The sequence below is a fragment of the Remersonia thermophila genome, chromosome 2 (genome assembly GCF_042764415.1).
Source record: "Remersonia thermophila strain ATCC 22073 chromosome 2, whole genome shotgun sequence".
Classification (NCBI taxonomy): domain Eukaryota; kingdom Fungi; phylum Ascomycota; class Sordariomycetes; order Sordariales; family Chaetomiaceae; genus Remersonia; species Remersonia thermophila.
The window spans coordinates 1,901,227-1,928,889 of record NC_092218.1 but is presented as its reverse complement, the minus strand read 5'-3'; the positions used below and the strand labels follow the sequence as shown (position 1 = coordinate 1,928,889).

The following is a 27,663-nucleotide window of genomic DNA, read 5'->3' as shown; positions in this document are numbered from 1 at the left end:
GCGTATATCTCATCGACCCATCGCCCTACCCAACAAACAGGTGCAATTGTCTTGCAGATCATCTGGCCTGTTCAAAGCCCGTCAGGAACTTTAGGCAGAAGCTCCCCTAGTACCGTAGAGGTAGCTTTTTCTTTTATTCTTTTGCGTTTGTGCAACATCCAACGCAAGGATGACATCAAACACGAAGTGCTCTGCAGTCAGGTCGTGTTCCATGGCCGGGTACCTACTAGCAGGGAGGATGGGTACTAAGGTATTACCGTAAGTGGCTTCCACAGTCTGGGTCCAGCCCCAGCCATGCCCACCCCGCCCCCCCACCACCGTAGGCTCCTCTACTAGTATATGACCTATCGTCGGGTGGTTTCTGACTCTGATAAACTCAGGTACCTACCTACCTACCTCTAACAACGAAATTGGTTTCCGTGTCCTCAAACTTCCAGGTTCTTTCCATTCCACCTCAGGTACCTACCCCCCGACCTTCCCCCTTCCCCCAAAAGCCGAGTCGCACCACCTGCCGGGGGCACGGACAGTTTTGGGCACTTCTTGTTAGCGAGTTGCACTGTGCGACCTGGGCAAACGGCGGCGGCAGCGCAGCTCCATTAGGTAGTTACCGGGGTTCAGGTACCGAACCAAGCAGAAGGGTCCCATCCGGCCTCAGCCTTTCCCCCATCCATCATCAACCCGTCGTCTTCTTCATTTTCCCGTCCCTGGGAAGACTCCAACCCGCCCGCTCCCGTCTCCTCCTCCCACCACCACTTCGGCCCTTCTAGTCTACAACGCCCCGCACCCAGACACTCCCTCCGGTGAGCTGCAGCGATGGCAGACCAATCCGTCTTCCGCATCACCAAGGTGGGTCATGGGTCGGATGCCCTCCTCCCCTCCGCCCACGGGCCTTGCGCGGGGTTGCAGAGCTGACGCGACGGCCGTCCTTCCCCGGCTGCCCAGGAGTTGAGCGACCTCCAAAAGAACTCGGATCTGTGTATGCTTTGCGCCACCACCCCCCTCCTCCTCCTTGTCAAAAGAAGCCGGCACGAACCTGGGCGGTCCTGACGCTGTTTCGTTGCAGCCCTAGCCGTTGCTTGCCGAGATATCGATGTTCGAAACGTCAAGGCCCTGATTATCGGGCCCCACGACACCCCTTACGAGTTTGGCTTCTTCGAGGTCAGCCCCTTCCTGCTTGCTTGTCTGGGGTTTCTGACGTCCTGGGCCGATGCTCACACCATGCCTGCTTGTACAGTTTGCCTTTAAATTCAACAAGGGTACAAGCGCCCCCCCCCTCGCGGCCGTCGCTCGTTCGCCCGTTGGCTCGTTCGTCCCGTCCGCTGACCACCTTGGGCGCAGACTATCCTCGGAAATCCCCTCAGGTGACTGCCATCACGACAAATGGAGGCCGCACCCGATTTAACCCCAACATTTATGCGAGCGGGAGGGTTTGCCTGTAGGTCGCGGCCCATGGCTTCATCTTGGCTACACACGCTGACGAGGCCATTCATCTATAGGTCGATTTTAGGGTAATGACGCCCCCCCCCCAACCTCTCAAACTCTCCCCGTCGGGGCCGCACGCTGACGCTCGCCAGGACATGGCGCGGAGAGCGGGGCGAGGAATGGTCAGCCGCGCAGGGCCTCGAGTCCATCCTCCTCTCCATCCAAAGCTTGATGTCGGCCAACCCTTACGAAAACGAGCCCGGTTTCGAAGATGCCAACGAGCCGTCCGACCAGCAGAATCAAAAAGATTACATCCAAAAGGTGGCGACCCCATGCGGCGCGCCCGTCGCGGTTTTGCCGTTTGACTGACCCGTGCACCTAGATACGGCACGAGACCCTCAGAATATCCGTCATCCAGCGGCTGGAGGAGTACCTCAAGATCGGGCCGGACGGGACGGTGGCAACGCCCGAGGCGCCCAAAGACGCCTACGCCCTCGACGTGGACAGCATCGAAGACGAGTCGAGCGTTCCCTTTGAGCCGTTCAAGGATCTGTGCAAGCGCCGCTTCCTGTGGTACTACGACTCGTACCTCGCCACCGTCCAAAAGGGCAAGGCCGAGGTCAAGGACAACACGCCGTTCCAGCGGATGCCGTTTGAGGGTTCCAACAACATCATGGACGGCAAGTTCAACTACTCGGAGCTCGAGCGGCGGCTGCACAACATCAAGAAGGCCCTCGACGCCGAGACCGCGTCGTGGGCGGCCGAGGGGCTCGTCGCCAAGGCCAAGGAGTCGACCGTCGCCGTGAACCTCCAGCGGCAGTTTGAGCAGATTGTCGAGTCGTTCAAGCGCGCCGACATACCGCACAACCTCGAGCTGCTCGACGGCAACCCCTTCGTCTGGATCCTCACCTACTTTGGCAAGCCCATGACCAACCTCGACGGCGGCCTCTTCCGCATCCGCATCAGCTTCAGCCCCCGCTTCCCCGAGGAGCAGCCCAGGATAAGGTTTGAGACGCGCCTGTTCCACCATCGCATCGCCGCCGACGGCACCCCGTGCTACGTGGCTCCCGCCAACCGCCGCGAGGACGTCAAGACGCACATCGAGGCCGTCATTGACGCCCTCGAGGAGGAGAACCCCCCGTACGACCCCCGGACGCTGGTCTACCCGGAGGCGTTCAAGCTCTACTGGGGCTCGCCGGAGGACCGGCGACTGTACAACAGGCGCCTGCGCCGGTCGGTTCAGCAGTCCATGGAGGATTTATAGACGAGCTCCCGGGGATGGATGGTCGCGGCGACGGGAGAAGGCGAAGGCGAGAAGGTTTGGGTTTCAAAGCAGGCGAGGTGGCGGGGTGGCGCGGTCTTGCATGGGCTTTTTCTTTCTCTATCTCGGCTCCTTCTCCGCGAGGGATGGATGGCATCGGCTTGGCGAGTCACAGTCTAGGGGCAGGTAAGCCGTCTGGCGTTCGGAGGTGTGGCTGGGCATGGCAAGGCAAAGGATCTAGGATCTGGCTGGGCGGGAGTCATGCGTCTGGGGTTTCGGTTTGGCGTTTGTGTTTTTTTTTTTTTTTTTTTTCCTTTGACAGATGGATAAGGGGACAATGAAATGACCTGAGCGTCTGTCGGGGCATTCGCCGAGTGCCTTTCTCGTTTCTCTCTCTCTCTGTCTGTCTCTCCCTCCATGCCCTCCCCCTGCCAAGCTCTACACTTTCATGTTTTGGTATTGACCTTCCATGAACCGTAGCTGTAATTCTACCCTTTCTCCGGAATCTTGACCCTGCCCGAAAAACGCCTTGCTCTTGTGCATGCCTTGTCTGAACAACCATCACCCTAGCATGTCTCTGGTTCATAAACTCATTGTCATACATGAAGCCGTACCATTACCATGCCCAGGAACGAAAAAGAAAAAAAAGAGGAGCCAATCCAAGCAGGAAAGGAAAAAAAAAAAAAAAGAAAGCCCGCCTAGCCCGCCTCCTTCTTCTTGTTCTTCCCAAACGGTCCGAAGAGGAAAACGCGCCGCGTCACCGCCTGCCTCCCCTCCCTTTCCTTGACGCCGCCTCCAGCTTGTCCCGGAGCGGGTCATACGGCGCGGCGATGCCCGCCAGCGAGCCGACGACGCCATCGCCGCCGCTGTGCATGGACGCTCCGGCACCGGCTCCGGCACCGGCCGCGGCGGCAACAAGGCCCGTCATCGGGCCGGCCCCTCCCGCACCCCAGCGGTGGCCGGGCGCCGCGCCGTCCGCGCCGGCGGGAGCGGCGACCCCGGCCGGCGCGCCGGCCTTGAACTCAAAGGTTCCCCCGGGGCCCAGCCGCGCGGGCTGGCCGGGGGTCGGCGCGGCGACCTGCTCCGCGTGGAGCTTGTCGAGGGACTCGCCGACGACGCCGTACTGGGCCCAGTTGATCGGGGGGCAGCGCACGATGGTTTGGGGTTTCGGAAGGGTGCGCCAGGGGGGTGGCGGCGGCGGCGGCTGCTGTGGTTGTTGTTGTGGTTGTTGCTGTGGTTGTTGGTGTTGTTGTTGTTGTTGTTGGTGGGAAGGGGGTCGTTTGGCCTCGGGGTCGGCGTCGGAGTCGGAGTCGGAGTCGTCAGCCGAGTCGGAGCTCGAGTCGAGATCCGTCCGGGCGCCCTTGCCCGCGGCCGACCCCGACACCAGCGGGTCTCCCGCGACGCGGATCCTCCCGGCCGCCAGGTCGGCCGCGAACTCCTCGGGCCGGGCGAGGGCGGCGTCGCGGGCGCGGCTCAGCGCCTGGATGTCGGCGGCCGCGCGGTTGCGCTGGAGCTGCAGGATGGTGATGGCGCTCTTGAGGGCCAGCACGTCCGGGTTGGACTCGAAGTCGATGGGCTGGGCGCGCGGGGGGCTCACGGCGACCTGTTCGGTCTGGGTCGTGTGGGTGAACACGGGGCGGTCGAGCGCGAAGGGGGGGATGTTGGCGGTGGAGGTGGTGGCGGCGGCAGCGGCAGCGGCAGCGGCGGCAGCGCCGGCTCCGGCTCCGGCTCCGGCTCCGGCCCCGGGTCTGTCTCCTTGGCCTGCCGCGGTTGCGGCCGCGTCGGCGCTCGGGGCCTGCATCGGGGCAAAGGTTGGCGTGATGGGGCTGACGGGCGGACGCGACGGCGAGGGAGGGTTCGGCGGTGAGGTGGTGGCCGAAGAGCAACGGCGACGGGCCGCGGCCCTGCACGCGACGCTGCGGGCACGGGCGCGGGCGCGGGCGCGGGTGCGGGCGCAGCTGCAGCGGGGAGGGAGCCAGTGGCGACGGTCAGACCCGGCATGGTGGCAGCCGGTCACGTTGCGTTGTGAAGCTGGCTCGGGTTGCGATATCGTAGCGCCGGCATGCCCAACGGTCCTTGCTGTTTCTTTTGGCCGGCGTCTTGGTGGACGGTCAGGTTCGGTGTTTGTCGAACTGAGTGAGCGGGCAGCGGGAAGTTCCAGGCAAACACGAACAAGAAGGAAGACGGCTCCAAAGGAAGCGGCCCAGGTGGGTCCTCGTTGTGATTAGGTAATCAGCCGCTGACCAGGGTCAGGGTTCTTGGCCATGTTCATCCTGTGAACATGCACTGTGTTCCGTGAGGGACTCGGGTACTCGGTGTAGGACGTAGACATGGTAGAGCACAAGTAAAACAGATTCATCAAGCCTGGAGGCCTGGAGCATGGAAGCCGCGCGTGTCTGCTTCACTGCAAAGGCGTTTTTCTTCTTCTTGTAGTTAGCTATTTATACTATTACTAGAAAACGATGGGATGGCATGGAGGGTCTCGGCAGGCCAGGCCGGGCGACGATCTGCCGTTGTGGGCTCCGGGCCTCGACCAATCAAAACCACCAGCCTCACTTACACCGCGTACAAGGGCATCCAGCAAACCGCCTTGTCCATGGTCGCCACCAAACCATGACGTCGTCATGTTCCTTGGAACAGCATTCGGCCATGGATGGAGGACGCTGGGGCTGGCATTTCTTTTCCAAGGGAGGGGGGAGGATTACGAATGCACGCTTTGGCAGGTTTTTCCGGTGCCATGGTTGTCAAAAAGTCATGTAGAAACCCCCCAAGTCGGCCCTGCACACGGTCTCTTCTTGTCCACCTACCACAAGGCACTGCTGCTTGTACACGACCAAAGGCGGACCTATCGTCGAGGTCCGGCGGGTAGCTAGCTAGCCAGACTTGACGCATACGCATCAACGCCCATCCCAAGCTCTCTCTTACCCAGGGCTTTTCACCCTCGGACAAACCATGTCCTCCACCCATCCCTGGTCCGACCACTGGTCGGACCCCTCCGTCGCCCACCCCGCCGCCTCGTCCACCCCCCACGACGACGCGGACCCCGACGGCTTCTCGTCGGCGGCCCTCCCGGACGAGCACACCCGCCTGCTGCCCAACCGCATCAACTCGGAGCCCCGCCCCCGCGCCTACCTCTCCCCCTCCGACCCGGCCGTCTCCCCTTACAACCTCTGGACCGTTCGCTTCCTCCGCGGCACCACCGTCGCCCTCTTCCTCGCGGCCGTCGCCTGGTGGCTTGTCCTCGTCGTCGCCACCTTCGTCACGCCCCCCGGCCTGCACGTCCGCGGCTCGCCCTTCCTCGCGCTCGCCTACGCCTCGCTCGCCCTCCTGACGCTCGCCGTCTCGCTGCTCTTCTTCGCCGCGCCGAGCCGCTCCGCGCGGGCGCTCGGCCTCGCCGCCGCGGGCCTGCTGGCCGCCGACGCGGCCGCGCTCCTGGCGGCCCCCGGGCTGCGCCGCGCCGAGCTGTGGCCGGGCGTCGCGAGCGCCGTCTGGGCCGCCGCCGCGGCCGCGTGGTCGGCGGCGGTGGGGAAGACGGTCAAGTGGGGCAAGGCCGAGGAGGAGCGGCGGCTGACGGGCCGGCCCGAGACGCGGCGCAGCGTGGCCGAGTGGGGCGAGGTGGTGCTGGCGACGGCGGGCCTGGGCGTCGTGGCGGCGGCGGCGGCCCTCGTCACGGCGAACCTGGTCCTGCGGGCCGCCGACGGCGGCCTCGCGCCGCCGGGCGAGCGGTACTGGGTCGACGGCGGCCGCTACCGCGTCCATCTGTACTGCTCCGGCAACGCGACGGACCCGGCCACCGGGGCGAGGACGACGACGCTGCTCCTCGAGGGCGGCGAGGATCCCGTCGAGCAGGGCCTGTGGCAGTTCGCCGAGAACGCCGTCCGCAACGGGTCCATCCGCCGGTTCTGCTTCGCCGACAGGCCGGGCATGGCATGGGTAAAAAAAGCCGCCCGATCCAGCTCGCATCCTTTGCCGTTTGCGTGGAACCGTGGGAGCGTGCTAACGAGGACGGTGGGCGGGAACAGAGCGACGCGGCACCCTCTCCCTTCTCCGCCAGCACCGCTTCCGACACCCTCAGCGAGGCGCTGTCCCGAGCCGGCGAGCAAGGACCGTACGTTGTCCCCGTCCCGTCAAGAAGATCCAATCAATCCCACCCCGCCCCTGTTGTTCTTGTTCTTGTTGTTGGGTTCTCGTCAGGCACGCACGGCTTTGAAGGTCCCTGCTAACGCACGCCCTCCCGCCGCGGCCTCCAGCTGGATCCTCGCCAGCGCCGGCATCGGCTCCCTCTACTCGCGCGTCTTCAGCTCGCGCCACGGCGACGACGTCCGCGGCCTGCTCCTCATCGACCCGCTGCACGAGGACCTGCTGGGCCGCGTCGGCTCTCCCGGCCGCGGGTTCCTGCTCTGGGCGCGCGGCGTCGCCTCGCCGTGCGGCGTCGAGCGGCTCCTCGGGGCCGTGCTGCGCGGCCGGTCGGCGGCGGATCGCGTCTGGGGCCGCTCGTGGCGGTGGTCGGGCAAGGCTCTCTTCTCCCGGCTTCAGGAGAGCCTGGTCGCCGAGTCGCTGACCCGCCGGGACGTCGTGTCGAGCCGGGCGATCCAGGACGAGGCGACGCCGCTGGTGGTGGTCAGCTCGGGGAAGCAGCTGAGGGAGGACCGCGAGTGGGAGGACAAGGTGAGGAGGCGACCCCCCCCCATGGCCGCCGCTAGGCTCTGCTCTTCGCGTTTGGCAAGGAGACGGCTGGCTGACCCATAGACCAGCAACGCGATCTTACCCACCTCACCAGGAACCTGCTGGCTTGGGACATCGTCCAGGACGCGCCGCACAGGGTCTGGGACAGCTTGGAGGGTCGCCAGGTCATGGAAAAACGGCTGCGCGGCCTGGTTCGCGACGCACGTTCCCAAGACCCGGCCTCCAACCATCAACAGCGAGGCGTCGAGCCAGCGAGCTACGGCATCTAGGGAATCAACATCCAGGGTGAGGGCGCGACGAGGTCAAATTGGACACAGAACGAGAAAATGGACCTCACGGATGGGGTTGGATACGATGGCGTACCGGGCAGTTTGTGAAATAGTCAAGTCCCTTGTTGAGAAATCTACTATATACTACCTGTACCGCAACATTATGGATGGCCATGCGCTTCCAACGTGGGGGAAGGCTGAACGGAGATAGGTATGGTCTTCCAGGCCATGGGTGACATCCATGTCCCTCCCACGAGACACAACAACACATTGCCGTCTGGATGGTCTGAGCCCCAACTTCGCCAGCATACTTTACGCAGAAAAAAAAAAAAAAAAGAAAACACCATCCTTGACACAGGAAGGCTCTTCGGTTCCGTGCCATGCGTCGAAGCATCACAAAACCCAACGAAATTGAGACGTATAGCTAAGAAAAAAATCCCTCTCCCATCCTGGTCCATCCAAATAACAAGACACACCCTATCAAACGCCACAGTTTTCACACCGTTTTCTTTTCTTTCCTGATCAGTCATTGTCCTGATGGCATCATCACGACACGGTTCTTTGTTTTTTGCTTTTCTTGGATTGGACAAACACATTTACAAGGGCTTGCCGCCCAGGAAGTCCGACCACCTGCGGACCTCCGAGGGGATACCCTCGGGCCGAGGCAGCTTCTCGCTCATGCACCGAGCGAAGAGCATGGCGGTCTGTTACAAACGCAAAACGGTCAGCTCGCGGTCCATCTCAACAGAGAAGAGAGAAGAGAGAAAAAAAAGCTCACCTGAGGCTCCATGAACAGCGGCACGCCAAAGTCCACAGCGTTCCTCCTCATCACGTAATCCACATCCATGACCGTCTTGCCCCTCGCCTGCGCGAGGTTGAAGACGCCGCGGATGTCGTGCTTCTCAAACACCTCGCGCAGAGCGCGCTTGTCCGCCGTCGGGAAGTCGATCACGTCGACGTTGACCTTGTGCTTGCTCGTCCTCTCGAGGTGCTCCTTGACCTCCGGGTCGGCGGCGTAGAGCTTGTAGCCCAGCGGGGCGAGGTAGTCGACGACGGTGGTCAGCCAGCCCTTGGTCAGGTCGCCGCCAAACAAGATGCCCTCGCCGGGCTCGGGCACGCGGAAGTTCATGGCGGACTGCAGGCTGGTCCAGTAGGCCTCGACCAGGTCCTTGCCGAAGCAGGCCATCTCGCCCGTGCTGGCCATCTCGACGCCGAGGAAGGGATCGGCGCCGGCGAGGCGGGTCCACGAGAACTGCGGCACCTTGGTGGCCACGTAGTCGCGCTTGACCGTCATGGGGTCGGTGGGCGGGGGCACCTCCTTGCCGACGAGGGCCTTGGTGGCGACGTCGATGAAGTTGGTGCCCAGGACCTTGCTGACGAAGGGGAAGGAGCGGGAGGCGCGGAGGTTGCACTCGATGACCTTGAGCGTGGGGGCGCCGCCCTCCGGGTCGGCGGCCTTGATGACCTGCATGTTGAAGGGCCCGGAGATGTTGAAGGCCTTGGCGACCTTGCGGGCGATCTCCTTGAGGCGCTCCAGGGTGGCGTCGTCGAGGTGGACGGGCGGGAGGACGAGGGTGGCATCGCCCGAGTGCACGCCGGCCTGCTCGACGTGCTCGCTCACGGCGTGGAGGATGAGCTCGCCGTTGGAGGCGACGGCGTCGACGTCCACCTCCTGGGCCCCCTCGATGAACTTGCTGATGACGACGGGGTGGTCGGGCGAGACGCTCGCGGCCAGCTCGAGCTTCTCCTTGAGGTCCTCCTTGCTGCGGATGACCGTCATGGCGGCGCCCGACAGGACGTAGCTGGGGCGGACCAGCACGGGGTAGCCGACCTCGTCGGCGAACTGCTCGGCGGCCTCGACCGAGGTGAGCTCCTTCCAGGCGGGCTGGTCCACGCCGATGCTGTCGAGGATCTCGGAGAACTTTTGCCTGTCCTCGGCCTTGTCGATGTCGCGGGGATCCGTGCCGAGGACCTTGGCGCCGCCCGCCTCCTGCAGGCGCAGGGCGATGTTCTGCGGCAGCTGGCCGCCGACCGACACGACGACGCCGGTGGCGCTCTCGAGCTCGTAGATGTCCATGACGCGCTCGTAGCTGAGCTCCTCAAAGTACAGGCGGTCGGCCTCGTCGTAGTCCGTGGACAGGGTCTCGGGGTTGAAGTTGATCATGACCGTCTTCTCGCCCATCTTGCGGAGGGCGCGGGTGGCGCTGACGGCGCACCAGTCGAACTCGACGGAGCTGCCGATGCGGTAGACGCCGCTGCCCAGGATGACCTTGCCCTTGTCGTTGAACTCGACGTCGTGGGTCGAGGCGTTGTACGTGGTGTAGAGGTAGTTGGTGTCGGCGGGGAACTCGGCGGCCAAGGTGTCGATCTTCTTGACCCAGGGGCGGATGCCAAACTCGAGCCGGCGGGCGCGCACGGCGTCCTCGGTGCTGCCGACGGCGAGGGCGATCTGCTTGTCCGAGAAGCCCAGCTTCTTGGCCTTGAGGATGTGCTCCTTCCTGAGGCCGGGCAGGCTGCCGATCTGCTGCAGCTCCTTGGTGCAGTCGACAATGTTCTGCAGCTTGTACAGGAACCACTTGTCGATCTTGGTCAGCTCGTGGATGCGCTCGACCGTGTAGTTCTCGTGCAGCATGGCCTGGCCGACCGCCAGCCAGCGACGGTCCGTCGGGTTCTGCAGCTCGTAGTCGAGGTCCTCAAACTTCTCGCCCTGGAAGCCGACGAACTTGGGGTCGACCTGGCGGATGGCCTTCTGGAAGGACTCCTCAAAGGTGCGGCCGATGGCCATGACCTCGCCGACCGACTTCATCTGGCTGCCGATGTCGCGCTTGACGTGCTGGAACTTGGACAGGTCCCAGCGGGGGATCTTGGTGACGATGTAGTCGAGCGAGGGCTCGAAGTTGGCCGTGGTCGTCTTGGTGACGGCGTTGGGGAGCTCGGGCAGGCTGTGGCCCAGGCCGATCTTGGCCGCCGTGTAGGCCAGGGGGTAGCCGGTCGCCTTGGACGCGAGGGCGGACGAACGCGAGAGGCGAGCGTTGACCTCGATCACCCTGTAGTCGAGGCCGTCGGGCTGGAGGGCGTACTGGACGTTGCACTCGCCGACGACGCCCAGGTGGCGGACGATCTTGATGGCGGCGGACCGCAGCATGTGGTACTCCTCGTCGCTGAGCGTCTGGCTCGGCGCCACGACGATGGAGTCGCCGGTGTGGATGCCCAGGGGGTCGAAGTTCTCCATGTTGCAGACCGTGATGCAGTTGTTGTTGGCGTCGCGGACGACCTCGTACTCGACCTCCTTCCAGCCCTTGAGCGACTTCTCGACCAGGATCTGAGGCGAGAGGGACAGGGAGCGGGCGGCCATGTTGCGGAGCTCCTCCTCGTTGTTGGCGAAGCCGGAGCCCAGGCCGCCCAGGGCGTACGCCGCGCGGACGATGATGGGATAGCCCACCTTCTCGGCGGCCTCGAGCGCCTCGTCGACCGTGTTGACGGCGATGGACTTGGCGATGGGAATGTCGATCTCCTCGAGGGCCTTGGCGAACAAGTCACGATCCTCGCTGAGCTCGAGCGTCCTGACGCTGGTGCCGAGGACGCGGACGCCGTACTTTTCGAACAGGCCGAGCTTCTGCATCTGGACGCCCAGGTTGAGGGCGGTCTGGCCGCCAAAGGACAGGAAGATGCCGTCGGGCCTCTCCTTCTGGATGACATACTCGACATACTCAGGAGTGACGGGCAGGTAGTACACCTCGTCAGCGAGCTGGTGGTTCGTCTGAATGGTGGCGATATTAGGGTTGATGAGGACCGAGGACACGCCGGCCTCCTTGAGGGCCTTGAGGGCTTGCGCGCCTGCGTAACGGGGAGAGGGAGCTCTGTCAGCGTTTCTGTCCAGTGCTGGCGGCAACACGTGGCTCTGCTACATACCCGAGTAGTCAAACTCTCCGGCCTGACCGATGGCAAGACCACCGCTGCCAATGACGAGCACCTTCTTGACGTCGATGTAGTCCTTTGGTTTTATGACGCCGCTGGCGAGGTAGGCCTTGGGGTCCGGGGCTGTCTGGGCGGCGCCGGCGCTGGCCAGGACCCTGGAGCGGGAGAAGAGGCGCTTCTGAGCCCACCTCGCCGCGACGGGCTCGGGCTGGGGGCGGAGAGGCAGGCCATGCTGGGGCGCGGCAGTCAGGGTCCTCAGGTGGGAGGGGGACGCTGGGACGCGGCGACCATGGCGGAGGACGGCAGGGGCGCGGCCCGCCTTGCACACGGCCGACAACATTGGGCTTCTTTTCTCTTGAGGGAGCCGGGGCGGGGCGGGGGGAGGAGAAGTGAATCAGACGTCGAGGAGGGTATGATTCCCCGGGTTGGTCGACTCCTCAGGGACTAAGCACTACGCAGGCGGCGCTTGGGGTCCCTTGGAAAAGGTCAATTGGAATCGCCTGGTGGTCGCGGATCGTCCCAGGCCTCCTAGGGGTCGTGGCAGTGGCCGAGCGTAAAGGGGGATATGGAAATGGGTTGAGTCAAAGTATTTCCGATGATGAGGACCAAAAAAGCCATGGGAAACCAAGAAATCGGCCGGCGTCGGTGTGGGGCAGCGATAAGTGATAAGAGCGGGTGTGACTCTTTTTTCCCATGGACAAGCAGCAGCCAAGACCCTGACCAGGTCAAATTTTCCCTGGACCCGTCTGGGGACCTGGGGGACGGTTCCGACGCCGGAGACGTTGCTGGACCAACTGGAACCTGGCCCTGGCCGGGCTCAGGGGGTTTGGCAACAACAAACATACGCAGTACACAGTATGGCGGAGGTGACAAGGCGATTCCCAAGCTGCCAAGTTCTCTGCTTGGTGTTTTTTTTTTTTTTTGAACAATACCTACTAGTAGATAATAATGGCTGTCGGTTTCAGGTACAGGTACAGGTACCGTACCGGTACCGGTCCCCTTCCCAGCTTTGTCAATCAAGGAAAGGGCTCGAAGCTCCGTTCACCCCTGAAAAAAAGACAATGTCAACGACAACAGCAACAAACGTCTCAAGCGCACTCTGCTGTTTGGACCAACACCACTGCACAACTACAACTCGCCCCGATATGTGTCAGCAGAGGAGCAAGGCATTGCCTGCCATGGACTTTGGATCTCTCCCACCAATAGTCCTGGATGGAGAATTCAACGTTTCTCGGCGCTGTTGCGCGAGAGCGACAGGAGCAACCGCAGAGCAGCAAGGTGAGGGAGCCTAGTCCAACACGCGGACGGTTTCGCCATCTTCCTCGTACACCTGCGCCCTTGCCTCGCCGCCCGGCCTTCCACGAACCGTCTCGAGAAGCGTCTGCAGGGAGGCCACATCGGCCGGATGCCTTTGATCCCAGGGGTCATCCCCCCATGGATAATCCCGTGCGTACTTGTAGCAGCTGACCTCGAGCTCCTGGAGGTTGGGACAGCCTACGCGGACCGCGTCAAAAACTTGCGCCCATGTTTTTGTCACTGGAAACTCGGCGGAGAAACCGCGGCGGGTTAGCAGATGGGTTACCGGGTCCCTGCGGTAGCATGCGAGATGGCGTGACGGGATACGAGGTGTGGTCTGGGGTTGACCGGAAAGGCATGACGGTAGAGAGACATACCTGCGCCCACATTGGGGTTCTTCGAAGTCCTGAGCACGACGCAGTCCAGGACGAGCGAAACGAGCAGGTTGCTGCTGCTGCTGCTGCTGCTGCTGTTGTTGTTGTTGCTTATGCCGTCGTTGCTGTCGCCGGTCGTCGGCCTGTGCGTCAACGCTTCCACCAGCTCGAGGACCGGTACTGCGGTCCTGGACAGATGTAGCCGCGTCAACCCGGGATTCTCTGTGGGCATCACTAGCTCAAAGTACTGAAAGTTGCGCACGCTGAGCTCGGAAAGGGAACGCCAGCAGTGTGCATCATGACTTGTCATGTGGCTCTGATCGATTACAAACCCGTTGGTGGCACAAGAAAGAACAAGGCGGCGTAACGAGGAGACCGTCCGGGGTTGGAGGGCGCCGAGAAAGGCCATGGCGGCTGTTTGGGGTGAAAAGAAGAGGGAAGCATCCGGATTAGCATATGCATACCGGCGAATTCCCGGCCTAGGCCGGTGTGGTTGCTCGAGAGCTCGGAAAGAGTTCACTCACTTGATGGAGAGCAGTCCAGCACCAGATCCGTTACCCCAGGGAAGCAGGCATCCACAAACTGTGCCATAAGAAAAACGTAGGGGGAGTCTTTCGCCTTTTCAAAGCGAACCTCGACGGCTTGTACGGACGGCAGGACGGGCCGCGGCCTCTTTCTGAGAGCCTCCAAGCCAAACGTGGTGCCGGCATGCAAGAGAAACCTCTGAAAGTCCGAATAGAGTCGGATCTCATGGCCTTCTAGGCGTCTCATGTCGAGGGTGCCCTCATCACCATCATACTCCCCATCGTCGTAGGCTTCCAGATCTACCTTCAGATCGCGGAGATCGATCCTCAGCCCTGTAAACCTCGGTAACGTACCTTCTTCCACGCCACGTGCCCAAGCATGAAACCTCTCGGGTTTCAACGTCACCAGCGACTGCAGAACAGTATCGCGAATGTTGGGATACTCGTCCGCGAACTTGTTCACCAAGGACGGGTCCGCAGCTAGCCTCCTCTTCAACCCATTCACCCCAAAGGTGAACCAGCCATGGCTGTAAAGCCACTTTTCGGCCAGGGTCGAAAAGCGGCGGTTCACCAGGCGTAGGGCGCACAGGCTGCGAACCAGGGCATACGAGGGGTTGGGATGGAAGACGGCGTCCTGTCGCCAGCCGGGGCGATGGCGGTACGGCCGTTGTTCAAGCCGGAGAATCCGGTGGCCCGTGGTATCGTAGCAGCAGCATCGTCCCTCCTGCAGAAACGCGCATTCCTCGTTGCTGTGCTTGTATCGACGCCGCGGGCGCAAAGGCAGCGGAGCATCCCAGGTGGAGGGCCGTGCGTCAGGCGAGGTGCAATGGCAGAAGGAGTTGTGGAGCTGAGTGACGATCTTTGACCATGTTAGTTGGAGCATGAGATAAGTGTAGAAAACACACAAAAGCTATAGAAACGAGGGAACGGAGCTCACTTCGTCCCAGAGCTGGGGGGGGGAGAGGGTCCATGACGATGGTATGTGTGACCCCAGATGGAGATGGAGGCCGTACAAAACTGTCAACACCGAACCGAAGCCATACGGAGGAGAACCTGGTTAGAAACCCAGATTCAATACATCACGAGCGGTAGTTGAGAGTGAAGGGGTGAAATGAATGTGAGACGAGCGGGGGTACAAACGCACGATGTTCAGTTGCTTATACCGTAATACACAGTATTATAGTATGAGAGAGAGGGGGGGGTGGGTGGCTGCCTGAATACCCTAACCCCAACCCCAACCCGATGATATTTCCATACGCTGGCGGATGGTTAGATCGTTCATAGTTCGTTATCAGCTTGGCCGCCTCCAAGCTCGCCTCAGCCTCGCATCCATCTCGATGCCTCAGCAGCCAACCACCATCCACGCCATCCTAGCGCCATCCTTGCCGCGACCAACCCCATCCCGTCCCCCTCCCCATCCTGTCGTGCGAACCAAAACGACAATCGACGATGCGATAATAGCGCCAAAACAACAACACCAGCAGCATCATACCGCGACGACACACAACTATGTGATCCCTTCCTACCCCCTTCTTGAGCCAGAACCCTGCCCAATCTCTCTATCTCTCCGTCACCCCAACTGCGGCGAGCTATGAGCGATGATGCACATGACGCGGGCTCGACCTCCGCGGCTGCTGCCCGGCAGCTCCCACCACCACCACCACCCCCGCTACGACGATCTTCTGGTGACAGCGATGCCACCAACGAACATTATAACCACCACGATGACGACGACGACGACGACGACGACGACGACGACGACAATGACGCCGCCGCTGTTGCCGCCACCGCCGCCACCGCCGCCACCACCATCGACGAGGACCCCCCCTCGCGGCGGCGCGACAAGAGGCGCCGGCAGGCCTTGAACAAGAAGCTCGAGCTCGTCAACCACCTTCAAAAGAGCCTCGACATGATGGTCTTTGCATACATTTGCACGCTGTATTCCATGGAGTACGTTGCTTTGAATTCTCTTCCCTCCCCGGTCCTATGGAACCAGGAACCAGCTTTTACTAATTCTTGCTCTCTCTCTCTCTCTCTTTTTTCCTACAAACAACAGGTGCTCCTTCATCCGACTTATCCTCCGCCTTCTCCCTCACTACTCCTTCCTGACCCCCAAGGACACCGCCCTGCCCCCGACCATCCTCCTCCCCGCCGAGCAGCCCCACGTCTACACCATCTTCATCCCGGGCCTGCTCTGCATGGCAGCGCATTTGTTCCTGACCCTCCCCCAGGCCGGCGAGGCCTCGCGCGGCTACCTCCACGGCGGCGTCATTATCGATTTTGTAGGGCAGAAACCGCCCCGCTCGCGCCTCGCGTTCTTGGCGCTGGACCTGATCATCCTGGCGGCGCAGTGCTTGATGTTGGCGGTGCATCAGGAGAGGGAGAGGCTCAAGAAGGCGGTGGCGCCGGGGTTGAGGACCATGTTCAGCTGGAGCGGCGGCGGGGAACCACGGTTGGCGGCGGGGACGAGCCGGACGGCTGCCGCGGCCGCCGACGCGGCGCAAGACCACGATGCAGAGGAGCGGGGCGTCCGGCGGGAAGACGAAGAGCATTTGGATCTGGGAGGCGGGATAGAGCTGCAGCCATTGTCGGGCAGCGGCGGCGGCAGCAGCAGCAGGCCAAGCAGACGTCGCGGGGGTGTTGGTGAAGCTGACGAAGAGGATGCCTTGGCGGCGGGTCGGCGGGGCAGAGGCCACGACGGCGACGAGCAAGAGGACAGCACGTACGCGTCGGCCGCGGCGAACGCGGACGCGCTGGACGTGATCCGCTCCGGCAACGCCGTGCTGGCCAGTTTCCACGTGGTGCATGCCGTGCGCACGGCGGGGCGAAGCACCCCAGGCTCCGCTGCCGCCGCCTACTCGCTGCGGACGTTGGGCTACGGCGCGACGCTAGCCGCTATCGCGGCCGAGCGACGGCAAAGGCTGATCCGGGCCCAGCAGAGGTAGCCTAAACGATGATGCCCGTGTCTGGTGCGTGTTTGCTGTGGGTATCTATATATGTATGTATGTGTGTGTGTGTTTGTGTGTGTGCATGTATCATGAACAGGCCGTGATACAGATGCATTGTGATTCGCGACCGGTGGGTTGAAACTCGGGTTGGAAGGAGGCCGACTCGATTTTCTTTTTCTTTTTCTTTGGTGGGAGGGGGGGGGGGGGCGGCGGGGGTTGATTACGCCACCTTCCTGCCTACGTTGCCCACGCCCGTGCCCTTGACCGAGATAATCAAGTCCCCCCTTGTGCTGTTCCCCTCACCGTCGTCATCGCCATCGCCGCCGGCGTCGTCCTTGGCGTCTCGAATGCCCCAGCTGGCCGCGCCAAACTTCTTCAGGTCCCTGGCCAGCTGAATCGTCTCCTCGCGGGCCATGACCTCGCGGCCGAGCCGGACCCTCCCCACATCCTCGGACCCCATGGCCATCAGGGTCAAGACGGTAGGCGCCGACGCCGCCATGACGCAGCCGCCCTGCGCGATGACCTCGAGCAGCTGGTAGGCGCAGCGGGTGCCAATGTCCTCGGGCACGACGCCGCCCTCCGGGGGGGCCGCCTCGTCGGCCGCGTAGAGGACGCCCTCGGCGCTCGACTCGGCGACGAGGCTGAGGCCGAAGCCGATGCCCGTCTTTTTCTTGAGCGTGCTTCCTTTCTCGGCGACGAGCGGCGCCGGGTCGTACTGGGCGGCCACGTGCACGTCCGGCACGAGCTGGTTCAGCACGGCGCGCGCCGCCGTGATCATGCGGTTGTTGTGGCTGGCGGCCACGCCCGTGCAGTAGGCGACGCCGCGCACGCGCCGGATGCGGCCCGGGGGCCGGTGCAGGTGCAGCGTCTTGGGCAGGCGGACCTGGCTGGCGAAGCGCAGCTCCACCACGCCGCCGCCGCCTTTCCCGCCGGGGCCGGCACAGGACCGAGACAGCACGCGGAGCTCGATGCGCGCGGGGGGGATGCCGAAGAGGCCGTACAGGGGCAGCACGGCGGTGCGGAAGGTATCGATGGACAGGTCGCCGGCTCCGTGGGTGGCGGAGGTGATGACGCCGGGCCCGGTGAAGCGCACGTTCATGTGGGCCTTGGAGAAGGGGGCCAGCAGGGCCAGGGGGATGAGGAAGTAGGTGACGGAGCGGGCGCAGGCGGCCGGGAGGACGTGCTCGATGGCGTCGGTCGCGAGGGCGGCGCCCAGGCCGGGCACGGTTCCGGTGATGAGACCCGGCTGGTAGGCGATGGTGGTGCCGCTGTACGAAACATCAATGACGCTTCCGTTGGTGATGGATTCGAGCAGGCGCAGGAAAGAGACCTCGTGCGGCGCGAGGCCGGGGTTGGTGGCCGACGAGGAGCGGATCTTGGAGATGTGGACGGGGCGGCCGGTGAGCGTGGCGAGGACGAGCCGCTGGGTAAAGGCGCGATGGCCTGTAAAACGGACGAATTCTGGCCTGGAGTTTCCGGACATGATGTGTGGTGTGGGTTGAAAAGGGGTGGTGAAGAGGATGGAGAGAGACGCGACGGGGAGATGGTCATGTTCTGCAGCAATTGAAACCGAATGGGAGCTCCCAGAAATTTTGGAGGCACCGTTCCATTCTGCCGGGCGGTGAAGCACCGTTGCGGCTTATCGGCCAAACACAGAGCGATGATAAGAAGCGGGAGTGGGGTGCCCCACTAAAAAAGACGGACCAAGACCCGGACCCGGCCCCCCCAAACCAGAAACGCTGACGGCTTTCCGAAACTGTCATCACCTCAACCAACATCGCCGAACATCAAGACCTCCTAGGCGTTGGGTGGATTGGTTGTGACCTGAGGGTTGCACCTTGGTCGTTTTTCTTTTTTTCTTTGAATGAGCACCCTGGCCGTTCTTTTTGGTTTCTCATTCTCTGCTCGCTGCTGTCTTCTCATCATGTCTCCGCCGCTCCGGTAGCCACTCTCCTCCCTCTTCAGCAAGCCAACGTCAACAAGAACAACAACAACAACAACAACAAGGTCTACAACAACAAAAGCCATGCCCCCGCCGCGTTCTCTCTTGCCTGTCGATCTCGGCCGACGCGGCAGCTATGTCTGCAAGGCCTGTCTCGACAGCCTCCGCCTGACGAGCTCGCGCCCCTGGGTGGCCCGACAGCCCTCCCGGCTGTCCTCGAGCACCTCCCGGAAGCCCCAGCCCCCGCCGCAAAACAGAACCGAGGATGTCCCGGATCAGGCCCAGCTGCGCCGCATCTTTCTCGAGGAGCTCGATCGAGGCCCGGAGGCCCCCTCGGCATCCACCGTCCTCGATGTCGCCTACTTCAACAAGGAACCCTCGGGCAGGTTCCGGCGCCTCCGGGACAACGACGAGTTTGCCGTGGAGAGCAGCGGCCTCGACACCGAGATCGAGACGGCCATCACCCACCTCGAGAAGCAGATGATGGACACGGCCAAGCTGCTGCAGAAGATGGAGAAGCAAGGCGACCAGAAAAAGGCGGACGAGCTGCGGCGGCAGTTCAAAAAGACGCTGCGCCTGCAGTACAAGGGCAAGACGGGCCCCGAGGGCGAGGGCTACGGCCTGCTGCGCATCAACGGCTTCAGCGGGCCGCGCCAGCGCGCCGTCGAGCACCTCAACGCCTTTCTTGCCCGCGACAGCGTCGTCAAGGGCGGCATACCGCGGCCCAGGGACGTGGCCGAGTGCTGGAAGCACTACTCGGCCGCGAGGAAGACGCTGGCGACGGCCTGGGAGAACGTGCCCCGGCAGGTCTGGGACTTTCTCTGGATGGTGCTGTCCTGGGAGGGCGACGGCGTCGAGAACCCCAACCGCATGCAGCACGTCTACGTGCTGGCCAAGGACATGCAGGCCGCCGGCGTTCCGCTGCGCGACGCGCAGCAGCTGCTCGCCATCGAGGCCATGTTCATCGAGGGGTGGCGCCAAGAGGCCATCGACGCCTGGAAGAAGGCCACCGTCACGCTGGGGTCCAACCGGGAGACCTTTGCCGACTACTACGAGCTCGGCGTCCGCATGCTCTGCCTGCACGGAGACACGGACCGCGCGCAGCGCGCCGCCGACACGCTGCTCCGCTCGTCGCACCCGCCCAACGCCCGCATCCTCCTGCCCCTCATCCGGGCGCAGGCCGAAAAGGAGGCCACCGTCGACCAGGCCTGGGAGTCGTACGCCACCATGCGAATGCTCCTGGGCGAAACCATCACCATTGAGGACTACGACGAGGTCATCAACACCTTCCTCACCTTCAACCGCCTCGAGCACGCGCTCCAGGCCTTCGTCGACATGATGTTCTCCAAGGCCATCGACATTCGCGGCAAAACGAGGCTGCCGCTCGCCGTGGGCAACCACTTCTTCATCGGCAAGTGGCTGAAGCGGCTCATCGGCGCCGGCGACCTGGACGGCGCCTACAAGGTGGTGGCGTACGTGCAGTCCAAGGGCATCACGCCGTCGCCCATCCAGCTCAACGGCCTCGTCGGCGCGTGGCTGCGGTCGGGCACGGCCGAGAACCAGGACAAGGCCGAGACGCTCGCCTGGGCCATGATCCAGGCGCGCCTCGACTACGTCGCCCTCAGGCGGCGGCAGCAGGGCGTCGTGGGGTTTTGGGACCCCGGCGACGCCCCGCCGGCCGGCGGCAGGAGCGGCGGGGGCGCCCCGGACGTCCCGGCCTCCCGGCCTACCGCTGCCGCACGCGGGCCACCGCCGAGACCTTCTCCCTCCTCGCCGAGAACTACTGCACCCGCGGGCTTCACGGCCGCCTCGAGGAGCTGTTTGAGGTGCTCAGGCAGGCCGAGGTCGGCCCGACGAGCTTCCTCATGAACCAGATCATCCGGTCGCACTCGCAAAACGGCCAGGCCGACGAGGCCGTCCGGCTGTACCGCACGATGACGACGGAGCAGGGGGTGCGCCCGGACGGCCACACGTTCCTCACGCTCTTCAACAGCCTCTCGGTCAACCGCCTCGTCCAGCGCGACCCGGCGCTCTCGCGGCAGGACATGCTCACCGCCCGGGGCTTCTTCCGCGACATGGTCGAGGCCGACTGGACGTTCGACACGGCCGACATCTTTGCCCAGCTGCCGCGCACCATCCTGTTCAGCATGCTCAAGGCCAAGGACTTCCACGGCATGCTCGTTGCCGCCCGCGCCATGCGCCAGCTGTTCGGGTTCCACCCGACCGAGGCGCTGCTCGTCGAGATGGCCTCGGGCTCCTCGACCTCGCTGCTGGTTCGCACCAAGCGCAACACGGACCGCCTCCTGGCCGGCCGGCGCACCATCGAGGGCCTGATGCGCAAGCACCGCATGGACCTGCTCCGCCAGGGCCACCCCGGCGACGACATGTCCGCCGAGGAGCGCGTTGCCGAGCTGCACGACGTGCTGGAGAAGTGGATCCTGCTCAAGGGCGGCGCGCCGGGGGCCACGGAGGAGGAGCTGCGGCCGCACCTCGAGGAGGCGGCCAGGGACATGGGCGTGTACGACGTTGTCGTGCGTAAGGATGCCGACGAGATTGCCAGGAGGATCAAGCTGAACAAGGGCCAGGGGATCCCGCTAGAGTAGGAGGCCGTGGAGGGGATGGGGGAAAAGGCGCAAACCGCTGGATACGTGTGATGCATGTACGATACCTGGCTCAAACATGACACTCCCGATCATGAACCGGATCCCCGTCTATCGCTCGGGCATTCCGCTCGGCTGTGCTCTGCTCTGCTCTGCTCTGCTCTGCTTAATCATGCTCCTCCTCCGTCAAGCCCGGACACCCCTCCATCTCCTCGTCCGGGTACCGATGCTTGCACCAGAAGCAGTACCGATGCTCCTTTCGCAGATGCTCCACCACCCTCCGCAGCCTGGCTTCCACGGGGAGCGCGTTGAACTCGTCGAGCTCGGGATCCTCCTCGTCCGCGTCGTCCGCCGCGATGCACGACGTCTCGGGAGCCGCGTCCTTGCCCAGCGCCTGCTTGTCCTCGGCGTCCTCGTCGGCGTCGTCGTACCCGGGCAGGCCTCCCGCCCCGCGCATCGAGGACAAGGACGCCAGCCCGTGCTCCAGGTCGTGCCGCATCCGCCTCTCCCGCTCTTCCTCCTCCCTCGCCCGCACCAGGCCGCGCCACTCGACGGGGATGCTCTTGAGCAGCCGGGCCTCGGCGCCTGGTTTGCTCTTTTTCTTCCTGCCCTCCCCGATCCTCGCGTCAGCGTCAACCACCCCGTCTCCATCTTCATCCCCGTCCTTCCGCCGCCGCCGCCGCCGCCGCTGCTGCTGATGCTGGTGTTGTTGTTGTTGTTGTTGTTGCCCTCCCTCCTCCTCCTTTTCCTCCTCTTCCTCCTCTTCTTCCTCCTCCCTCTCCCGCGCCATCCTCTCCGCGACCCTCTGCGCCGCCTCGACCTGCCTCCCCATCCTGGCCTCCTCCCGCTCGCGCGCCACGCGCGCCCGGTACGCCGCCGGGTCCTCCTCGGTGCGCGCCCGCTTCTCGGCGGGGAGGCTCTCGGCGGCCTCGCGCAGCTGGCGCTTGCGCTCCGTCTCGAGGCCGATGCCGGACCGGTCGTGGTCCGGGCGGACGCGCAGCTTGATGGGCTCGGGGATGGCGGGAGGCTTGGGGTTTGGCATGGACGCGTCGCGGCCGGCGAGGCCTGGTCCCGAACCCGAGCCCGAGCCCGATCCCAAGGCCGGTCGAGGCTCGTCGTCCCCTTCCTCTTCGCCTTCTCCACCCCCAACCCCATCCTCATCCCCATCCGCTTTCCTTGGCCCTTTTCCTTCTCCAGAGGCGGACGTGGCGGCGGCGGTCTTTTCCTCCTCTTGCTCCTTCTTCTTCCTCCCTAAAGCTCCCCCCGAGAACCCCATCTTCGCCATGATGGCCAACCCTTTGCTCCGCGGGGCGCGCTCGAACAGCGAGGTGGCGAGGGCCGACTCGCGGCGGGCTTCGGCCTCGGCCTCGAGCTCGGCCTTGGATTTGGGCCGGCTGCGGGCTTCGGCCTCGCGCTTGAGCCGGAGCCGGCGCTGCAGGGAGGTCTCGCACCGCGAGCCGTAGCCCGCGCTGGAGGCGGGAGGGTCGTCGGGGATGAGCATGGTCATGTAGTCTTCGACTTCTTCGTCGGGTTCCTGGTTCTCCGGCGGGGCCTGTTGGTGGCGGCTGGCAGGTTTGCCATGCTTGGGAAAGCTGGGTCTGTGAGGAGGCGGTTTGGAGAAGCTGGGCGGTGGCATGGCGGGCTGTGTGGTGATGGTGGTTGAGAATGAAGGTGTGTGAAAGAGAGGTGACGCGTGTTGTCGGATATTGACGTGGAAGACAAGGTTGAGTGTTGTTGCAATGAAAGCCCCTGTGGAATGTGGATCGGACCCTCAACAAAGAGACACCCAATGATTGATGCTATTTCTCAAGAGGTGATGATGAGAATCGGGGTCAATGATGTTGAACTGGTCAAAAAGACAAATCTTGCGAGTTGCCCGTGTTGATGAAATAAGAACAGAGCCGGTCCGTCACGAAAGGGTTAGGGTTAGTTATGCGTCTTCGGCATGACCCTCTGACGGACGGGTGTTCCTCAAGAGACATTCAGACAGCGAAGAGCCCTCCACCGCTTCACTTCGCTCGCTCGCGCGCTTTGCTATACAGATCATGGAGGTAGGCAGGGTATGTGATCGATCCAAAAAGGGGGGGGGCGGGCACGAGGAATCTCTTGTAGGCCAAGTCGAAGTCGGGCCTTGCGCCTCACTTACACCACACCGCAAAACACCGTCACCGCGGCCAGCCTCTCTCCCCGGGCGTTCCACAGCGACCGGCACGGCACCACGGGCCCCGTTCCCAGGTCTCCCGCGCCTCCAAGCAGTCCGGCATCCACGTACCTGACGTGTACCATGGGCATCGTCTGTGCCTTCGGCGTCCCTCCCGCAGCCGAACCCCCGTCCAGCTGCCCCAGCACCGCGTCCGCAAACGTGGCGATCCGCCGAATCCCACCGCATGCATGTCCGTCTTCGTAGGGCTGCGCAACCACGGTCTGAACGAAGCTCGCCGGCGGCGGAGCCGAGGATGCCCCGTCCCCTGTCTCGCCCTCTTCCTCCTCCTCTTCCTCCTGTTCTTGCTCTTGCCGTGCAGACCGGACAACAACCTGCCACACAGAAGCCTCACGGGCACAAGACGAAATGGCGCCGGTCCCGGACGGATCCGATGCATCCACCGCCACCCGTCCCTCCCGCACGACGACGCTATTTTCGGCGGCGTTGGCGATGCCGAAGTGCGCGTGCCACTCGACCGTGGCGCCGCGGGGGAGCTCCTCCACCTCGGCGGCAAACATGGGAGGCACCACCTTGGATGCGGGCGAGCCTGAGCCCGGCTCGCCGGCGGCGAGAACGGACGAGTCCGGAACGGCGCCGGCGCTTCCGCTGCCCGACTTCTTCCCTTCGCCGCTGGCGAACGTCATGTACCGGTAGTTGAACTTCCGATCCCACACGTCCGGCCCGTCCTCGTCTTCGTCTTGCTCGTCCTCGTCGTCCAGCGTGTGAGCCAGCCGCCACACCAGCCCCGCCGCGCTCGCGTTCTGCTCCATCGTCGGGCGGTAGCCGTCGTCATCCCCGCCGGCGGCGGCGGGGAAGTAGGCCACCGCGCTCGTCCACCACTGCACGCCCGTCTCGGCGCCGATGCGCCAGAGGTGGTTCAGCGAGAGCGCCATCTGGAACGCGCCGTCCTCGCGGCGGCGGACGGGCAGGAGGGACATGCTCGCCGGGACGAGCGGGATCTGGCCCGCGACGGCGACGAGCCGGGGGCCGGCGGCGGCTGCGGCGGCGGCGTCCATGCTCCCTCGCGCGCCTCCCGGACCGGCGGCGAGGCTTGCGATCGGGAAAGCGATGGCCTGGCTGTACGGCCCGATGTTGGCCGGGGCCCAGTAGGAGCGGGACTGCACGTGCAGGCCGCGGCGCTGGGCCGCGGGCAGGGCCGCGTGCACGAGGAGGTGAACCGCGATGTTGCTCGCGTCCGAGGCGGCGGCCGACAGGGCCGGGCCGCACGCCACGGTGACGCGGGAGGCGGGGTTGGGCGCGTCAAACAGGGTGCCGTAGACGGCGTTGACGGCGGGGAAGTCGGCCATGCGGCGGAGCAGGACGGTGGCGCTGAGGATGGCGGTCGAGGGGAGGGAGCGCTCCTGGAGCCGGCGGCGGATCTGGCGGACGATGGAGAGGGTCTCCTCCCGGATGGACGCCGATGCTTCGCGAGCAGCGAAGGACCACTGCTGCAGCGGACCCGGCTCGGAGGACCGCAGCAGCGTTCCAGGCGGGAGATGCGACGGCTCGGGCATCTCCTGCTCCAGGGACTCCGTCGGATCGCCCTCGCCAGGCGCCCACCTCGCATGGATCCGCCCGAACCTGCCGTCCCCCAGCGCCGGGATCCTCACGCGGAGCTCCTCGCCGGCGTTCTCGTCCGCCGCCTTCTCCTCCAAGCCGCACCGCGAGATGCTCAGCCACGCGCTCCCTCCGCCCTCCCTCACGACGCGCGCGTCCTCGTCCCGGACCACGACGCGCTTCCTGAACAAGCCCGGCGGCCCGTCCACCACCAGCGTCTCGAACTCGCCCCCCTCGCCGATCACGGCCGCGCCGACGTCGTCCTCGGCCGCGCCGAACCTGCGCATGGCCCGCTCGACCCGGGCCCGGCCGGCGGCGCTCGCCACGTCGGTCCACAGGAAGGCCTCGTCGAGGCCGCCGCTCGCCACCTTGACGATGCGCGCCTCGAGCCCCGCGGCCGCCATGTCGTCGAGCAGCTGCGCGCCGCCGCCGGGCGGGTCGTTCGGGGCGAAGGCCGGCACGTCCCCGCCGGGGGCCCGCGACAGGACGGGGAACTTCCACAGGTACGCCAGCGGGGTGAGCCCGAGCCGCAGGGCGACCGACTCGACGCGGGTGCGCTGGTAGGTGCTCAGGACGGCGCCGGCGCAGAGGGCGTTGGCTTCCGGGTGGGCCTTTTTGATGGCGAGGAGGAGCGGGATCATGGATTCGGTCTCGTCGTCCTCGTCCTCGTCCTCGTTTTCCTCCTTGTCCTCATCCTCGCCGTCATCTTCCTCCTCAGCGGCCTCCGCGGCCGGTCCGGGTTCGGACCTGGACCCGGACGGCCCGGACCCGGTGGGGGTGGGGGGTGGGTGCCGCCGCCGGTGCCCGTCGTAATCCTTCCCCTGCGTGGCTCGGCCGGTAATGGCCCGGCGGTAAAGCGGAATTCCGGTGGCCTCGGCATAGAGGGGGATCACCTGGTGACCCACCGTCTGGTACATGAAGCTGTTGAGGTCAGGCTCAGGCTCAGGCTCAGGGTTGGGGTCGTCGTCGCCGTCGTCGCCGTCGTCGTCATGCTGAAGCCGGGCCGGGTCCCGGACCTCCTCGTGACCCTGGTCGTGGGCCTGGCCCTGCTCATTTCCTCGAGCTCCACCGCCGTGGCCCGACAGAATGGCGGTCGGGCCTGGACCCTCGTCGAGGCCAGCCAGGGCGGCGGCCGGGGGGGTGGTGCCAGATGGGGCGGCGGCCGGGGCGTTCCGGGTAGCATCCCGGGCAACACGAGCACGAGGAGCCGAAGGAGAGCCAGGCGGATGCAGGTTGGCGAGGGCGACGATGCGGTGACCGTTGGCTCGACAGTGGAGGAGCGAGAAGAAGCTGTCCTTGCCTCCCGAGATGAGGGCGATGACATTGAGCCCTTCCTGTTGGTTGGGCTGCATCTCGTCGATCTGTAGGCCTGTCTCGGCTACACGATACGAAAGGGCACCCGAGAAGGGGGGGGTTGTATGTTGGTTTGTTGGCGGGCCGCGGGCCGAGTATGTAGATGGGAATGGTAAATTACACAGTACATCATGTACTGCGTATGCACAAAGTCCGCAGTAGGGCATTCCGTTTCGGATGGGAAATGCATGCACATTCTCCGTCCCCGGCAATGTTGTTTTCTTTGCGGGCCCATCCATGCGCTACGAACGGTGAGTGTATGTATTGTATGTAACTATCGTGTAACTATCGTGTACTGTGTACTGTGTATGGTGTAAGTGAGTTTCACACCCCGACAACACAACGAACCAAAGTCACCACGAGACCATCCCTCTTTTTTTTTTTACCCCTTCTTACGTGTATAGTATCACGCTAGTATGTATCGTATACGTACTGGTAGATGTATCGTTTGTTCCTCTTTTTTTTCTTCTATGAGCATCTCCTCGGGGCTTCTTCATCGAAATCCCGGGTGGAGAGAGAGTGAGAGGGAGACAAAACCCACTGCTTTGGGAATCCAAGGGAAATGGTTTCTCGCGCTAACGAAAGACAGGGCCCTCGAAGGACAAGGGGGGTCAGGCAATCTGGATGGACCGATTCCTTGGGCCTCTTTCACTTTGTTCACTTACCCTGGTTGCCATCCTCCGTGTCGGTGTCGCTTGGTGGATTCTGCGCGCGTCTTCATCTCACTTTAGAGTGAGACATGGCAAGATTGGAGATTGGACTTTTCCCGAAATGAAACTCGTCAAAGCACGACACCACACCACTTTGGCAGGGTCATGTCTCTCGGGCCACACCCGAGTTTGACGCGAGAGGCCGATTGAGAAGAAGAAGAAAAAACAAACGGCATGGCAGTCAACGTTCGGCTTGGGATCGCCACGGTGGGCGCGAGCCCCGACGGTTGTCGCTGATGGGTCCGGAGCCGCGAAATGGCTTCGTCAAGTGAAACCCCGAAATGACGGGACGCCCCCCCCCCGAGACCGACGAGCAGTTTTGGGAAAAGATCCAGAACCGTGGACTGATGATGGATGGAACTGACGCGAGACCCCCTCCCCGCGCCCCCCCCCCCCCCCATCAGCAACACCCACCAACACAAGTCAACGACCCACCGGGAAAGCAACATCGGGGACCACTCGACAGTGATGGTGTACTGTGTAACTACTCCGTACGTGGCTGCTGCTCTGCTTTACGACGTTGGCCTTTATTCTTTGCAAGGGGTGCTGGAGGACGAGAGCGAGGCTGGGGAGGGGGGGCCCGGAGGGTCCGGATACGAC

The 27,663-nt window shown here is 63.9% G+C and overlaps 10 protein-coding genes across 10 annotated transcripts; 4 read left to right on the top strand and 6 right to left on the bottom strand.

The window, feature by feature from the left end:
• Positions 1-813: 813 nt before the first annotated feature.
• Positions 814-2,686, top strand: VTJ83DRAFT_1984 (uncharacterized protein; the record flags this gene model as incomplete). The annotated part of the gene is made up of 8 exons (XM_071008203.1): positions 814-846; positions 943-976; positions 1,064-1,158; positions 1,235-1,256; positions 1,339-1,435; positions 1,497-1,508; positions 1,575-1,743; positions 1,805-2,686. The coding sequence occupies 8 exons, from the start codon at positions 814-816 to the stop codon at positions 2,684-2,686; spliced, it is 1,344 nt and encodes a 447-aa protein (XP_070868524.1).
• A 754-nt stretch (positions 2,687-3,440) lies between these two features.
• On the bottom strand, positions 3,441-4,484 carry VTJ83DRAFT_1983 (uncharacterized protein; the record flags this gene model as incomplete). Its single annotated transcript, XM_071008202.1, has 1 exon — positions 3,441-4,484. One exon carries the CDS (start codon positions 4,482-4,484, stop codon positions 3,441-3,443), a length of 1,044 nt encoding a protein of 347 aa, XP_070868523.1.
• Positions 4,485-5,635: 1,151 nt separating this feature from the next.
• Positions 5,636-7,638, top strand: VTJ83DRAFT_1982 (uncharacterized protein; the record flags this gene model as incomplete). Its single annotated transcript, XM_071008201.1, has 4 exons — positions 5,636-6,616; positions 6,706-6,791; positions 6,934-7,351; positions 7,438-7,638. The coding sequence occupies 4 exons, from the start codon at positions 5,636-5,638 to the stop codon at positions 7,636-7,638; spliced, it is 1,686 nt and encodes a 561-aa protein (XP_070868522.1).
• Positions 7,639-8,234: 596 nt separating this feature from the next.
• On the bottom strand, positions 8,235-11,896 carry VTJ83DRAFT_1981 (uncharacterized protein; the record flags this gene model as incomplete). The annotated part of the gene is made up of 3 exons (XM_071008200.1): positions 8,235-8,342; positions 8,417-11,475; positions 11,551-11,896. The coding sequence occupies 3 exons, from the start codon at positions 11,894-11,896 to the stop codon at positions 8,235-8,237; spliced, it is 3,513 nt and encodes a 1,170-aa protein (XP_070868521.1).
• A 948-nt stretch (positions 11,897-12,844) lies between these two features.
• On the bottom strand, positions 12,845-13,997 carry VTJ83DRAFT_1980 (uncharacterized protein; the record flags this gene model as incomplete). Its single annotated transcript, XM_071008199.1, has 3 exons — positions 12,845-13,092; positions 13,230-13,640; positions 13,751-13,997. 3 exons carry the CDS (start codon positions 13,995-13,997, stop codon positions 12,845-12,847), a joined length of 906 nt encoding a protein of 301 aa, XP_070868520.1.
• Positions 13,998-15,341: 1,344 nt separating this feature from the next.
• VTJ83DRAFT_1979 (uncharacterized protein) lies at positions 15,342-16,695 on the top strand (the record flags this gene model as incomplete). Its single annotated transcript, XM_071008197.1, has 2 exons — positions 15,342-15,700; positions 15,807-16,695. 2 exons carry the CDS (start codon positions 15,342-15,344, stop codon positions 16,693-16,695), a joined length of 1,248 nt encoding a protein of 415 aa, XP_070868519.1.
• A 223-nt stretch (positions 16,696-16,918) lies between these two features.
• VTJ83DRAFT_1978 (uncharacterized protein) lies at positions 16,919-18,181 on the bottom strand (the record flags this gene model as incomplete). Its single annotated transcript, XM_071008196.1, has 1 exon — positions 16,919-18,181. One exon carries the CDS (start codon positions 18,179-18,181, stop codon positions 16,919-16,921), a length of 1,263 nt encoding a protein of 420 aa, XP_070868518.1.
• Positions 18,182-18,724: 543 nt separating this feature from the next.
• On the top strand, positions 18,725-21,243 carry VTJ83DRAFT_1977 (uncharacterized protein; the record flags this gene model as incomplete). The annotated part of the gene is made up of 2 exons (XM_071008195.1): positions 18,725-20,284; positions 20,329-21,243. 2 exons carry the CDS (start codon positions 18,725-18,727, stop codon positions 21,241-21,243), a joined length of 2,475 nt encoding a protein of 824 aa, XP_070868517.1.
• A 163-nt stretch (positions 21,244-21,406) lies between these two features.
• On the bottom strand, positions 21,407-22,876 carry VTJ83DRAFT_1976 (uncharacterized protein; the record flags this gene model as incomplete). The annotated part of the gene is made up of 1 exon (XM_071008194.1): positions 21,407-22,876. One exon carries the CDS (start codon positions 22,874-22,876, stop codon positions 21,407-21,409), a length of 1,470 nt encoding a protein of 489 aa, XP_070868516.1.
• Positions 22,877-23,382: 506 nt separating this feature from the next.
• Positions 23,383-26,352, bottom strand: VTJ83DRAFT_1975 (uncharacterized protein; the record flags this gene model as incomplete). Its single annotated transcript, XM_071008193.1, has 1 exon — positions 23,383-26,352. The coding sequence occupies one exon, from the start codon at positions 26,350-26,352 to the stop codon at positions 23,383-23,385; it is 2,970 nt and encodes a 989-aa protein (XP_070868515.1).
• Between the last annotated feature and the right edge of the window lie 1,311 nt (positions 26,353-27,663).